This window comes from Herpailurus yagouaroundi, unplaced genomic scaffold (assembly GCF_014898765.1).
Source record: "Herpailurus yagouaroundi ecotype Mexico unplaced genomic scaffold, PumYag 67700, whole genome shotgun sequence".
NCBI lineage: Eukaryota > Metazoa > Chordata > Mammalia > Carnivora > Felidae > Herpailurus > Herpailurus yagouaroundi.
Window position 1 is genome coordinate 4,515,342 of NW_024420499.1, and position 15,087 is coordinate 4,530,428.

General features: G+C 50.2%; 1 protein-coding gene across 1 annotated transcript; it reads right to left on the reverse strand.

The window, feature by feature from the left end:
- Nucleotides 1-1,338: 1,338 nt before the first annotated feature.
- Nucleotides 1,339-12,607, reverse strand: RTL9 (retrotransposon Gag like 9). Its single transcript, XM_040468420.1, has 3 exons — nucleotides 12,341-12,607; nucleotides 2,979-7,130; nucleotides 1,339-2,444 (listed from the first exon to the last, which is right to left on the reverse strand). The coding sequence occupies exons 2-3, from the start codon at nucleotides 7,050-7,052 to the stop codon at nucleotides 2,328-2,330; spliced, it is 4,191 nt and encodes a 1,396-aa protein (XP_040324354.1). The 5' UTR covers nucleotides 7,053-7,130; nucleotides 12,341-12,607; the 3' UTR covers nucleotides 1,339-2,327.
- Nucleotides 12,608-15,087: the final 2,480 nt, after the last annotated feature.

Below are 15,087 nucleotides of genomic sequence, written 5' to 3' on the forward strand. Positions count from 1 at the left end.
TGGCTCTTGAAACATTTCTAAATATAACCTTTGGGGTGGGTAGAGGAGTGGGGCTTGAGCTCTGGCAGGTCTGATGGGGCTTCAGTTGTTCCATTTATCTCTAGTGAAATTAGCTTAAAGAAGAGGAGAGGGAAAGGCAAAGGGAAGAATGACCGGGGAGAAAAAGAAAAGAATGAGGGGATTAATAGGTATAAACTTCCAGGTATAAAGTAAATAAGCCACGGAGACGAAATATAGTCAATCGTACTGCAACAACCTTGTATGGTGACAGGTGGTGAGGCCACTTTTCGCGATGAGCACTGAGTAATGTATAGAACTGTCAACTATACTTCGATGTTAAATTTTCTTGAAAAAAGAATTGCTTTCGTTCTCCGTGACCGTGGTGATAAGAAAATCAGTTCCATCTTTAAGACCTTTTCCTTCCCATGTACATTTTCCAGATACCGATTGTGACTCTGTACGTCTATTTCTTCTCCAGTAGAGAGTAAGCCGGACAGGGCTTTGCCAAGCTAAGAGCGACCCTGGCTGAACACGGAGATCCAAACTCCACTGGGACCTGGATTGGGCCCGCTGTGAGCCAATGGGGCAGAAGATGAGGGGAAAACGGGGTCCCCAGGGGCCCGCAGCCTCCCCGCCTGGACTTGGGGTTTCCCAACTTATTGCCCCCTCTTTTTTCCCCCGAGGCAACAGCACTGCTGATTGATACATCCACAGGCAGCCTGCAGAGCCAGATGCTTATCTATATTACCATGGGGCTGCTAATTTGTCTGCCAATCTTTTGTTTTTTTCCGAGAAATCATTTTCCTCTTCCTGGAATCAGACCCCAAGTTTAGGGTAATGGAGCAGCGGCCTTGAGTCCTCAGAGAGGGTTTGGTCTCTGTCCTTCTCTTTCCAGCCCCACTCCCACAGTCACCTGTACTATTGTGATAGGAGGGCTCATAATGCTCTCTGACCCCTCCCCCCATCCTGCTGCCAAAGTGTTGCCAAGTTAGCTTTCTAAAATACGTTTCTCATCATGCCAGTCCTACTGTTTCTAAAAGACCTTTGAGTAGCTCAATTACATGGACTATTATTAAATAAATAAATTGGCCCTGTTAGTATCAAATTTCCCATTATCCCGATTTCTTGACTTCCTAGCCTTTGCCACGATTTCCATCTCTCTCACTGATGTGGTTTCTTGCTTATGGTCTGTCTCCTCCCTCCACTGGGATGACATTTCCATTCTATCGGGGTTTTCATCTGTCTATCCCTAAAACAGTGGCTGACACGTGAGATAATAAATACTGATTGAACGAGGGACTCAAGAAACCAAATTCTGTTAGCCACGGTTAATTCTTTCTTTCATAAATGAACTTTATTTACTTTTGTGATTACAAATGTAACACATGCTTACTGCAGAGACTCTGGAAAGTACAGAGAAGTAGAAAGAAGAAAGTAAAAACACCCACAATCCCACCACCTGAAGGCAAACACTGCTCATATTATATTCTAACTATTTATGCCTGTTTAAAGAGCAAGACCTTTATCAAGAGTGTTGGCCACAAATAGCCACAATAGCCATGGGGAGCAGGGGCAATTATTACTAAGGGGGCCACCAAGAAGTCAGAGCTAGCGATTTGACACTGAGGAAGAAAACAAGGGCCAGAGAGAAAAGATCAGGAAGTCAGAAGCTGACAACACAAGAACAAGTTGGGTTATGATAAGAAGGTAGTGAGACGGTGCTTGTCAAGAGTTTAGCCCAATACCTGTCACATAATACATAATCAATAAGTGTTAGCCATTACTATGATTACTACCATGGGTCAAAACGAATGGTTCAGGATGGAGACTATAAACAGCGCAAGGGCCCTGGAGACCCATTTTAGGTGCTATGAGTTGGGGCATATGAAAAGGGTGGTTTGGGAGTGGGCATCACTCTCCTTATAGGCTCCCTTGCCAGGTGAAATGGGACCAGGGCATCCTCACGTTTGCCTGATGACATGTGGCAAGACACTCTAGGTGTTTTTGAGGTAGGACACAGTTTCTCCTGCCTAGACTTCTCCCTGGACCAGGAACTAGGACTGGCCTCCACGGCGATAGGAGTTCAAAACCTCATACACCAAACACTCTTGAAGTCCACACTCTGATTGTCGGGGCAGGTCACAGGCATGTAGGGTAAAAGAGAAGGTCAAGTCAACCAACTGGGAGTTAGGTGGGATGTGCCTGGAGGGGGAGGCTGTAGGGGGAAGGCCACAAGGTTTATGATGTAATTGAATGGAATGGGTCCAGGAACCAGTCCTCAAGTTAGCAGCGGAGTCAGACATCACAGTAGAAGATTCCAGAAAGAATTACTTGTTGGTGGGGGCCTTGTGATGGCCTGTGCTCTGTCGGAGGTGGTCATGCAGACCCTCTTGAGGGTCTCCATGCTCTTTCAGGTAGTAACAGCGTTTAGGAACATGCTGGTGCTGGGAGTAAGAAAACAAACAAACAAACAGAAAAACCAGCAGAGGTAAGAGCCACACTCACTATGACGAGGGGGTTCTGCCTGGGTAATGACAGTAATTTAGAAGTTCAAGAAACTTGGCTAATGTACCCTACGTGTATAATGTGTGACCGAGGACTAGGCTAGCCAAATTCCCTAGTAACCTGGGTCCATGACACATGTGCCTGGAGGTAGGACCCAACCCTCCCCCCGCAAAGATGACCCCTCCCTTAGAATAATCGGACAGTTGGGACCCAGCTAGTTCCCTCATAATCAGAAGACTCAGACCTTTAGCCATCCCAGGTCCCCAAGAACTTGGGCAGGGCATTGCTTCAGAGTGCTTAATACACCCAAAATAACTACATAGCCAGGCCACTGATGAAACACCAGGTTGGGGAGTATGGTCTAGAAGCTCAATGCCTCCCCCTTGCCTCTTCCGTGTTCTACTCAAAGGAGCAGGGTGTGTTCCCCATCACTCCCCACCGCTCTCCCCTTGAGTGTATTTCCCCATCTTTACCTCCTCCGTCTGCTGATAAGAGTTCAGTTCATTCTCCATCGCCTCCTCATTATTCCGCTTACAGGCTGACAGCAGAACCTGGCTTGACCTGCCCGGGGAATCCTTCTCTTCAGCCAGCTGGCACTCAGTGTAGAGAGACCTGTCTATCAGCTCCTTTAGGCTGCCGGCCACCTTCAGGAAGATCCGGCCCATTTTGGTGGTAACAGCTTCCGAGAGCCCTTCCAGAAACCTGGTCCGTAGAATGGCATCAGACCAAGACAAATGTCGGGCCAGCAGCAGGAAGTCGGTGGCATATTGCCTGACTGACTTCTGGCCCTGCTTGGGGTGGCAAAGAACAGCACTGAGGATGTCTATCTCGGATAGGGAGTCATACAAGCCCTGTGATCTGCTCAGGAAAGATTTATTTTCATCTGAGAGGGGGTTTCCTACCTCCATCTGCAAGATGGACCACCTCTCTGCTGCCCCCAGATGAAGAGACACCAGAAACGCCATTTTTTCTGAGTCATTCAAAAAGCCCTTCATTTGCTTCTCCTCATCAATCTCCATCTCCTCCTCCACAGAGCATGAACCCCGGGCTGCTTCCTGTTCCTCTAAGAGGTAACAGAGTGCTGGGGTCAGCATGCCAAAGGATGGGACTTCCTTTGGTGGTGGGTTCATTGTTTCAGCAGCTGGGGCAGCCATGTGTGGTGTGGACTTTGATCCAGAGGCTGTGACATTGCTGTGAGAGGCAGATGTTTCTCCAAAGTCTGTGGCTTTGATTTCCAGAGTGGACATCATTCCAGAGGGTGTGGCTGCCACTTGTGGTGTGGACATGGTTCCTGGGACTGGGGTCCTCATTGGCGGCATGGACACCCCTCCAGGGGCCATGGCTGTCATTTGTGGCATGGCCATCCCTCCAGAGGCTGTGGCTCTCAGAAGTGGCATGGACATCATTCCAGAAGCTGAGGCTCTCACTGGCGGTGCAGGCATCCCTCCGGAAGTTGTGTATGTTGTATGTGGCAAGGACATAGATCCAGAACTGGTGACTCTCGTTTGCAGCGTGAACACTGCCCCAGAGGCCATGCTTTTCATTAGCGGCACAGACATGTCTCCAGAAGCCATAGCTGACATCAATGGCATGGGCATTGTTCCAGAGGCTGTGGCTCTCATTAATGGCTTGGACATCCCTCCAGAGGCCATGGCTGTCATTTGTGCGGTGGACATCTTTCCAGACACTGGACCTCTCGATAACTCTGTGGATATGGCTTCGGAGGCCGAAGGTCTCCATAGTGGTGTGGACGTCATTCCAGAGACTGGGGCTCTTGCTAGTGGCGGGGACATTACTCCAGAGGCTGGAGCTCGCATTGGTAGTGTGTACATCTCTCCTGAAGCTGTGGGCATCATTTGTGGTGTGGACGTTGCTCCAGAGGCTGGGCTTCTCACCAGTGGCACGGATACCCCTCCAGAGGCCGTGGCTGTCACGTGAGGCATGGACATCGCTCCAGGAGCTGTGGATCTCATTAGTGGTGTGGGCTTTGCTCCAGACACTGGAGCCCTCATCTGTGGCATGGGCATCATTCCAGAGGCTGTAGCTGTCATGTGTGGAGTAGACATTGTCCCATAAGCTGGGACTCTCAGGGATGTGGCTATCTCTCCAGAAACTGGGGTTCTCATTAGTGGTGGGGACATCTGTCCAGAGGATGAAGCTCTTGTGAACAGTGCAGACATCTCTCCAGGGTCTGGGGCTCTCATTAGTGGTGTGGATATCACCCCAGAGGCCGGGGCTCTCATTTTTGGTGGGGACATCATTTCAGAGGCTGGGGTTTGCATCTCCAGTGGGGACATCCCTCCTGAGATCCTGGATCTCATGAAAGACATGGACATCCCTCCAGAGTCTTGGGTGCTCAGTGGCTGACTGGGCACCTTTCCAGAGGCTGTGGCTCTCATTAACACTGTGGGCATTGCTCCGGGGTCTGGGGCTCCCATTAGAGGCATGGACACAGTTCCAGAAGCTGCAGCTGTCATTTGTGGTGTGGACATGTCTCCAGAGGCTGGGGCTCTCATTAGTGGTGTGGACATCCCTGCAGAGGCAGTGTCTGTCATCTGCCGCACGGACATAGCTCCAGAAGCTGTGTCTCTCATTAGCATTGTGGCTATCTCTCCAGAAGCTGTGGCTGTCATTTGCTGCATGAACATGGCTTCTGAGGCTTTGGATGTCATTAGTGGCTTGGACAATGCTCCTGAGGCCGTAGCTCTCATTTGCGGCAAGGACATCACTCCTGGGGCCCTGTCTCTCATTACCAGTGTAGACATTGCTCCAGAGGCTTTGGCTGTCATCAGTGGGGTGGACATTGCTCCAGAGGCTGAGGCTCTCAACTGTGGTACAGCTGTCACTCCTGAGGCTGTGGCTCTCCTTTGTGACATAGACATCGCTCCAGAGACAGGGGCTCTCAACTGCAGTGTAGACATTGACCCAGAGGCTGGGGATGACAGTTGTAGTGTGGTCATTGTTTCAGAGGCTTGGGCTGTAACTGGCTGTGTGGACATTGCTCCAAAGGCTGGGGTTCTCCTTAGTGGTGCAGACGTCATCGCAGAGGCCAGGGGTCTCATTCGCAGGGTGGACATTGTCCCAGAGGCTGTGGCTTTCACAAAGCCTGTAGACATTGCTCCAGAAGTTCTGGTCATCGTTAACTGTGAGGACATTACTCTAGAGGCTGTGGTTGACATTTTCTCAGTGGACATTGCTCCAGAAGTTGTGACCGTCATTAGTGGGGTGGACAATGTTCCAGAGTCTGGAACGGTCTTTAGCAATGTAGCCATATTGCCAGAGGCCAGAGGTCTCATCTGCGGTATGGACATTGCTCCAGGGTCAGGGGCTCTCGCTGGCGCTGTGGACGACCCCCCAGAGGCTGTCGTTCTCATTGGTGGAGTAGACATGATTTGAGAGTCTAGATTCTGTGTGAACTGTGGGGACATCAGTCCCGAGTCTTGGGCTGACATCAGCTGGGTGGGAATCACTCCAGAGGTTAGGGCTGTCATTAGCAGTGGGGACACTGCTTCAGCATCCGGAGCTGGCTTTGGCAACGTGGACACTTCTCCGGTATCTGGAGCTGATAGGAGTGGTGTGGATATTGCTCCAGAACCTGGAGCCGACACTAGCAGTGAAGACACGACTCCGGAATCTGAGCCTGACATTAGCTGGGTGGACACTTCCCCAGAGTCTTGGGTGCTCATTGGCTGGGTTGACGTTGTTTCAGAAGCGAGGGCTGACATTATCAGTGAAGATATCGCTTCGGAGTCTGTGCCTGACATTAGCAGTGAAGATATCTCTCCAGAGGCCAGAGCAGTCATTAGAACTTGAGACATCGCTTCAGTGTCTTCATCTGTAATTTGCAGAGGTGACATTGCTTCAGAGCCTGGAGCTGGCATTGGCTGTGTGGACGTCACTCCAGGGTTTATGTCGGGCATCAGGAGTGGGGATATCTCTCCAGGATCTGGGGCCAGCATCAACGGGGTGGGTGTCGCTTCAGAGGATGAAGTGCTCACTATAGGTGTAGACATTGCTCCAGAGGACGAAGCTGGCATTGCCAATGGTGATATCTCTGCAGAATGTGGTGCTGCCATTAGTGCTGCAGACATTGTCCCAAAGTCAGGAATTGTCATCAACCCTGGGGATATTAATCCATAGTCTGAAGTGGACAGCAATGGGGACAGTGTTCCAGAATCTGAGGCTGGCATCAGCAATGGGGACAGTGCTTCTGAATCTGGAGCTGCCATTAGCAGTGGGGACAGTGCCCCAGAGTCGGAGCCTGGCATTAGTGATGGCGACAGTGCTCCAGAGTCTGGTGCTTCCGTTACAGGTGCAGACGTGGTGTCAAAGGCTGGGGATGTCATCAGCTGTGCAGACATCCCTTCAGGGTCGGACGCTGAAGTGGAGACTATAGGCTGTACGTGAGAATGTAAAACTTGGACCTCTGCTCTGGTCTCCATTACTGGTCCAGCGAAGGTCATCCCGCTGTTTTGGGGGTCACCATTTTCCTCCCTCAGCGTATTGTCGAATCGGAGGGAGTGGAAAGGTATTGACATATCTGCCATGGCCCCCAAATGGTGCGGAGAGTGCCCCTAAAGTGATGATATGGAGGAGTCTTGCCGAAGCCCAAATGGCAAGGAAATCTGTAAACAGGAAACAAGTCGAGTAGTCAAAAGCCAAGAACAAAAAGATCGGGGAGCAGACAAATGATTGATTCATGATGGAGACCTTTCTCACGTGTTGCCGGCTCCGTGGCACCAGAGATGGGCCCTATCAGGTTAAGGGAGCGGTGCAACCGTGAGCACATCTGAAGTTGGAGCAAAGATCCCTTCCTGCCCGTATTCTTTTTTTTTTTTAATTTTTTTTTTTTAATGTGCATCCAAATTAGTCAGCATATCGTGCAACAATGATTTCAGGAGTAGATTCCTTAGTGCCCCTTGCCCATTTAGCCCCTCCCACCTCCCACACCCCCTCCCCCCCTATTCTTTTCAAACCAATCCACTGAGTCACAGCACAGCCTTTCCCATTTATACATGCTCTAAATGCCAGCTAGCTCAGCGGCTGGGGGGGGGGGGGGGGCGGGGGCAGCCCTGGCTCAGACGAAGCGGCAGCACCACCTTCTGGAAACTTGTGAGAAGTGCAGGCGCCTGGGCTCCGTTGTCTCCCAGCAGCGCACTCACAAGGCAGCCAGGGCACCGGCGGACGGGGATGAGAGAGCCCTTTGCCCCAGGATAGTCATCAGTTCCCCGGGGCCCACTGAGTCCCGCCGGGGGGTTAGTCCCTATTCGACTACTCTGATGGCCCTGAAGGTCTTTCGCAGGAAAAGAAAGGCATCGCTCTCAGCCGTGACCGTGACCGGGAGCAGCATTCCATGAACTGAAAATCCTGTTGCTGACTCGGTGCGCTCCAGGCACCACCGTGAGGCAACTGTACGCAACTTGAAGCTGTCGGTCATGTACAGAGATTTGCAAGCATTCTCCCGTTTGAATCTCACACCCTGTGTGATAGCATTATGATTCCCATTTTACCAGCTTTCTCGGGTCGGCCCGGGTTGGGGCTAAAACAGGGTCACCGCGACAGTAAAAACTGCATGTTTGTGACTACCAACCCCCTCCCCGGAATCGCCTAACCTTTGGCATCCCTAACGCCGCATTCGATTGTCGTTCTGACACCACTCGAATGCCAGTCGATATAGCACGTACAAATGTCAAGTTTCTCTGATGACGCGCCGGTGGGCAATCCCAGAGCATCACCCTCTCCGACCCTCCCCCAGGAAGCAGCCCCAGAGGGGCTTCTGGGCACACAGCTGGGAAACCGACGTGCACATTACACAATGTTGACGCATCCCCACAGCCCGCCCATGCCAAAAACGGAACACTTGCTTATTTGGGACAATGTCACAAAAGTCACCGATCTCGTGGCATCGTGCGTCCATACGAACAACAAAAATGCTAGCAACGACAACGAACACTGACCCCCAAAACCCCAACAGCGAACGTTTCCCCAGCATGTGCTGAATGGCAACACTCGTCTAGGCACTTCACGTGCGTCATCGCATTTGGTCCCCACCACAACACTAAGAGATTCTGGGACTCCATTTCCATCTTACAAATGAGAAAACCAAGGCCCAGAGAAGCTTAATAATTTGCCTGCCATCACACAGATTGCCGGGGGTCTGTTCAACGCCAGAGCCCCCTACCGTGCCCTAATATGCTCTCTCACTGTGCTCTAATGATCCACCTTCTCTGTCCCCTCTCTCTGTCTCAGTCACGTTACCAACACCCCCGCTCCCATCCCTAGCCTGGACAACTCCGAGATGGGGCACAGCAGAAGAAACACTGGCCTCCCGCCGGCGCCCTGATAACTCTGATAACTGGTGCAACGGGAAAGATGAGTCAAGACAGCATTCGGAGATGTCCACTTTCCATCCTTCGAGGGGAAAAAAAAAAAAACCACACAAAAAAATCCCTGAACGTGCTACAGTTTCCCAGTGCTACAGTTTCACCAGGCAAAACCCGGAAAGATCTTACCTTGCCAGTTAGGGAGAAGAGAGGGAGTATATCCTTGGCGCCCCTAGCTCTTTTAGTCTGGCCAATCTACTTATGCCCCATGCCCGGCCACTTCATTAAAGTAAGACTCAGTAGCAGCAGCTGTTCTCTGCAATCTCCCTTAGCTATCCCCTGCCACGCCCCCCTCCTGCCCGCCCGCCAGCCAGCCCGCCCCACCGCTCCTGACTTGCTAGTGCTTGCTCCGTCTCTCTGGTCCCAGATTCCTGCCTCTATATAGGCTCTGACATTTGCCTCTGGCCGCCTTTCATTTGACAGCCCTCCAGAAGCTCCGCTTTAGCACTGGGCCTATGCAACTCCACCCCTCCGCCCCCCCCCCCCCCCGCCTCACCCCCAATAGTAGCACCAGCCCACTAATGCCCGCCTCTGGCTGCCCCAGAGAAAAGAGATTCACACACAAAGAGGTGACACCGAAATGAGACATATCCCCTGTGGCCGAGCAGACGCGGGAGTCCCGGGAGCCAGGCAATGTAGCGGGAAAGGGTGAGAGGTAAGGGGAGCCGGGGCCGCAGGCTGAGGGGACCGGTCAGAAGAGCTGCAAGTGTTTCAGGTGCAGGGAAACCAGGCTTTGGGAGGATGGACCGTGGGCGCTACGAATAGAGGCCTGCAACGGTAATAATAAAAAAGCCGATTTGCTAGGGTCAGATACACGGAAGGAAATCTGGCCACCAGGGTCCCTGCCATGGGGCTAGAATTTGACAGCAAGGCTCTAGGGTGTTCTGACAGCTGGCAAGAAAAGACAGCATGCCGGTCTTGAGTATGCCAGGCGAGGGTTCGCTCACAGAAGCGGGGCTCCAGCCTGCTTTCCAGAACTTGCAGAAAGGCTTAGCAGAGCCCTCTACCTTTCTGAATCAGTATCCCTTTCGCCAGCAGACTAGGGACAGAATGGGTCCCCGAGCCCTGGATAAGACAAAGCCTTCAGGTGAAGTTCAAGTGGCCCAGATACAGGGACTCAGAGTCTGAGGGACGGGGGAGAGGAGACGTTCAGGATAAGCACTTGCGTCATACCCTCTGGGCCTGCAAGGTGGGCGCTGATGCCATTCACATTTTATAAATGAATAAAGAGGCTGAGGGAAGTGGTGACCGAGTCACAGAGCTAATAAATGGCAAAGCTCAGATTAGATCCCAGGTCACTCTGGTCCCCAAATCATTTCCTCTCTTTGGAATCAGATAAGGGGCTAGAGATGTTCCAAGTGCTCGCCTTCCTCCTTCCACCCCCGCCCGTGGCTGAGTCACCGTAATAATAACAGTGACAGTAAAAATAATAATAATAATAATACCAACAGACTTTGAGTTCCCTCCTTGGATGCCCACGGCTACCCTGTGAGCTACTTTACGCTTTACAATTGAGAAAACTGAGCTTCGGTCTGAGGTCTGACTCTGACTCTGTTTCTCTCCAGAGCTCTGCCCCACGCCCTAAACTAAAAGATGCTGGCAGGAAATCCAACAGCAATGAGAACAACAACAACAACAACAACAACAACAACAGCTATTATTATTATACCTGTGTCAAGCACCCCATGTACATGATCTCATTGGAAACTCACAACAACCCTATGAGGTAGGTATGATTATCGCCTTCATTTCCAGGTGAGGAACCAGAGGCACAGAGAGGTTAACGATCTTTCCCACGGTCACACAGCTAGGAAGCACTGTTGTTTATGACAGTAACAATTTGGAAATGACCCCAAGTGCCAGCGTTAGAACACAATTCATCCAATGATTAAACAAATCATGGTGGGTCTATAGCATCCATGGAAAATAAGATCTGACTTTTTCCAAAGAACTACATACATTTTGGCATAGAAACAAATACAGTCTGCAAGGACGTAGGCCAAAATGTTACCAGTGACCATACCTGAGTGGTGGGATTAAAGGAGATTTTTGCTTTTCTTTTTCTCAGCTGTATTTCCTCACTTGTCTGTAATGGACCCAGACAACTTGTGTTTGGTTGGGGGGGGGGGGGGGGGTGTTTTTTTTTTTTTTTCTTCAAAAAGGTGTGTTCCCCTGGGGTTTTATGTCGAGCCCTCTCTCTTGCTCTCCCTGCATACCCTCTCGGGGGATCCCCAACATCTCCCCGACCCAAGCAACCTTTCTCTCCAAACACACTTAATGCTTGCTCCACTCGGCTCCTCGGTCAGCAGTGACCTCTGACAAATGTCTCCAGTGGCTTGCGTTTAGTTTGTATTTTGTTCTGTTCTGCATTGTTTTTGCAAAAACGAGTCCTCGTTTTTCTAACTTGCATCTGCGTTTCATAATGACACAAATAATCTAGGAATATATTCTCAGGGTCAAAACCTGAAATCCTACAGGCTGATAACGCTAGTCCTGAGCTTACCCCACCCCCCATCTCTCAAGTCCCGTTCCTCGGTCTGTTCACAGTTGGGTGTGTCTCCTTCCAAACTTTTTCTAGCTGCAATGGCATTCAGAGTTCATATCATGCAATTGCTTGCAAAACCCAGTGTGTGCAAAGAGCTCCAGTTGGAAAACCATTCTGGCATTGGTCACTCCAGGATCCCAAGTTCTGGTCTATTGTGACCATTCATCATCAGGCTACTTCTAAGGAGGCTGGAGAGAGAGACACGGTTGCATGCTCGGTCCGTTAGGGGCACAGTGTTCCATTTTATTAATGCCAGTGTCTCTACAAACACAGAGAGGGGAGGCCTTCTAAGGAAAAGCCCAGAAGTTGCTGCCTAGCATCTCTCGGGTCTCTCACGTCCTGCCCAGTCTGCACTGATCAATACGGCTAGGATGTGTCATGCTCCTGCCGCCTCACAAAAGGTAATTGAGTTTGGGGGATTGCATGGCTAGCTGCTCGGGGAAATAAGAATAAACAAGAGACGGTTCAATATGTCAACAAATAGCTTTCCAGCTCTTGCAAATAAACCTTTCCCCAGGTTCTCGACAATATCCTCTCCCCCAGCCCTAGCAAACAGGCGCCCGCGTAACTGAAAATAGACAACCTCAGGATAAAGGAATACCTGGTCTACGTTAGGGTCCTCTGCCTCCCCTGGTCAATGACGGAGGGAGAAACCCTCCTCACCTCCGTGCTCCCCAGCAGCCTTGACACTTAAAATGCCCACCCGGCTCTTTATAAATTGAGGGGGCAAGTGGAAATAGCCAAACATTTACTGAATGCTCCCTCTGCCAGGCAACGTGTTAAGCCCTTTACATACATTACATTATTTATTGCACAATAAACCAATGAAGTGGGGCTTTTTTCTATCCCCGTTTTACAAATCAGCTAAAGAACCGAAGTAGAGAGAAAATAAAATCAAGTAACTTACCTTGGCTCTCCCAGCCGAGACAGTGAGGCTGCGCTTGTCAGTCAGTCGGTCTGTCTGACTCAGCTGGTGCTCTAAACTCACAGGAGAGTCACAACACTGTCTTCAAGTCTGTGAAGGGCTGTCATATGGAAGAGAGGGTAGGTGTGTTCCGGGGAGCTCCAAAGAGAAGGATTTGACTGTTAGTTGGGAATTACGCTTTCATTGGATGTGCTGCAAATTCCCCAAACAACATGTAGAAGCATGTCCAACTCTATAGGGAAAAGAACATTATAAGAAGAGCAAACAGAACAGCCTCGCTGTAGGTGCCGTCCTGAAGGATCTGTGGGATCGGAGAGAACAGGAGGGATACCAGAGGACTGCAAATGGGCAGCGTCCCAATTTTCTTAAATAAGGAAACTACACACCAGTATACTGTAAACTCCCGGGCTGTACGCTTGATGTCAATGCTCCGAGAGATTCTGCTGCAGATTACGAAGCAGGTAATTTATAAGCACTTAGGACATAAGTGGCCATAGGAGGTACCCAGAAGTATTGGCAGAAATGTACAAATGAGACCAGGCTCCCACACTCACAGCTCCCGCAAAGCAAAGAACCGGGGGGGTCTGACAGCAGGTTGCCAGATTTTTATTTTTCCAAGTAAAGACATTAAGGAACAGACCCAAATGACCCCAAATGATCTGATCATTTCCTCAGAAAAGAAACAGCTTTCTTTAAATGCCAGAAGAGAGGGGCGCCTGGGTGGCTCAGTCGGTTAAGTGTCCAACTTCGGCTCAGGTCATGACCTCACGGTCCGTGAGTTCGAGCCCCGTGTCGGGCTCTGTGCTGACAGCTCGGAGCCTGGAGCCTGCTTCAGATTCTGTGTCCCCCTCTCTCTGTGCCCCTCCCCCACTCATCCTCTGTCTCCCTCTGTGTCAGAAATAAACATTAAAAAAAAATTTAAGGGGCGCCTGGGTGGCGCAGTCGGTTAAGCGTCCGACTTCAGCCAGGTCACGATCTCGCGGTCCGTGAGTTCAAGCCCCGCGTCGGGCTCTGGGCTGATGGCTCAGAGCCTGGAGCCTGTTTCCGATTCTGTGTCTCCCTCTCTCTCTGCCCCTCCCCCGTTCATGCTCTGTCTCTCTCTGTCCCAAAAATAAATAAATGTTGAAAAAAAAAATTAAAAAAAAAATTTTAAAACAATAAGTAAACGCCAGAAGAGAAAGGAAATAATCTCAGAATGAAGGACAGTCCTTTAAATAAAATAGATTTCACTTTACAAAACACTGGCTTTTCATTGCATGGGCTTTCTTCATTTCACCGAGGGCTGCTGTGATTTTCCTGGAGGGTGGGCACCTGTCCAAGGACCTGCTTTAGGGAATCACTCTGAGCTAACATATCAACACAGATCGGATCAGATATCTATAAGACAGGAAGTCTTTCTGGCCAGAAGAGGGAAGAACAGAGCTTGACCTGAGCCTAAGTGAGGGCATTAACATCAGATTAAAAAAAAAAAAAAAAAAGTGTCCGCAGAAATGAACGTGAGAGAAATAAAAGTCACCAAGCACAGATTCAAGCCCCACTAAGGCGGGACTTAGCCAGCACATTTGACCTATGCCACCCCTTGGACAACACAGCCCTCTTGTCCGATACGTGCCTGATGCCATTAAGCATTTGGACCACAAACCAGTTTCCGACTTAAGGCTCTCCAAGCAACTTCCAGACTGTAACTTGTCTTCCCAGGCAGCGTTCCTAAAGGCAGATCGATCCAAAGCTGGCTTAGCACCATTGCCAGAGTGGGGCTCTTTTTCCACAGCAACGTAGAAGGAAGCTGCTAGCCTTGTTCCTATCCTGTTCAACGTTTTTATCAATGGTGTAAATAAGGGCACAGATGGAATTCTTACACAATTATCGTAGGGCTGAGGAGAACCTCCCCTATCAGCCTAAGAAGCAGGTTTACATTTTAAATCCCATGGTTGGTAATCTCTCTCTCCGTATTTGGTCATTTTCTCTCCTCTTCTTTGTTGCCAGTGCACTAAGTTCCTGCAAGTTTGGCCTCCTTGTGGAAAATGCTCAGTGGATTCATGACTGCTGTGAGCTCTGTACCCTGAAGAGCAGAACAGGGCCTTCTACCCAAACTGCCGAGCACCCAACTCAATCCTGTCGCTTTCCCTCAGATAACTGGGGTCAGTGTATACTTTGTGGATCAGCAAAGAGGACACACTGATGTCCTTTTATTTGTAAAATTGGCCCCCAATCCAAAGAGCTTAAATTGGAATCTGACCACATCAGTTGCCCTTGCCCCTATTTCTGAAGGTGAAGGCAATGCCATACTTTCCCAAACTGCATGTCTCTTAATGTGCTTGGGGAACTTCTGTGTCAGCCGTCCCCTTAGATGACTGTTAAAATAAAGATGCAGGGGCGCCGGGATGGCTCAGTCAGTTACACATCCGACTTCGTCTCAGGTCACGATCTCCCAGTTTGCGGGTTTGAGCCCCGTGTAAGGCTCTGTGCTGACAGCTCGGAGCCTGGAGGCTGCTTCGGATTCTGTGTCTCCCTCTCTCTTTGCCCCTACCCTTCTCACTCTCTGCCTCTCTCTCTCAAAAATAAACAAACATTAAAAAAATAATTACAAAATAAATAAAATGCAGGGGCGCAGGGGGGCTCAGTCGATTAAGTATCAGACTTCAGCTCAGGTCATGATCTCACGGTTCATGGTTTCAAGCCCTGTGTCCGGCTCTGTGCTGACAGCTCGGAGCCTGGAGCCTGCTTCG

Excerpts from the sequence above, each read along its gene's own strand:
- RTL9 (XM_040468420.1), bottom strand. The coding sequence starts at position 7,052 with ATGGCAGATATGTCAATACCTTTCCACTCCCTCCGATTCGACAATACG. Across the intron at positions 2,445-2,978 it reads CTTATCAGCAGACGGAGGAG|CACCAGCATGTTCCTAAACG; the intron begins GTAAAGATGGGG and ends TCTTACTCCCAG.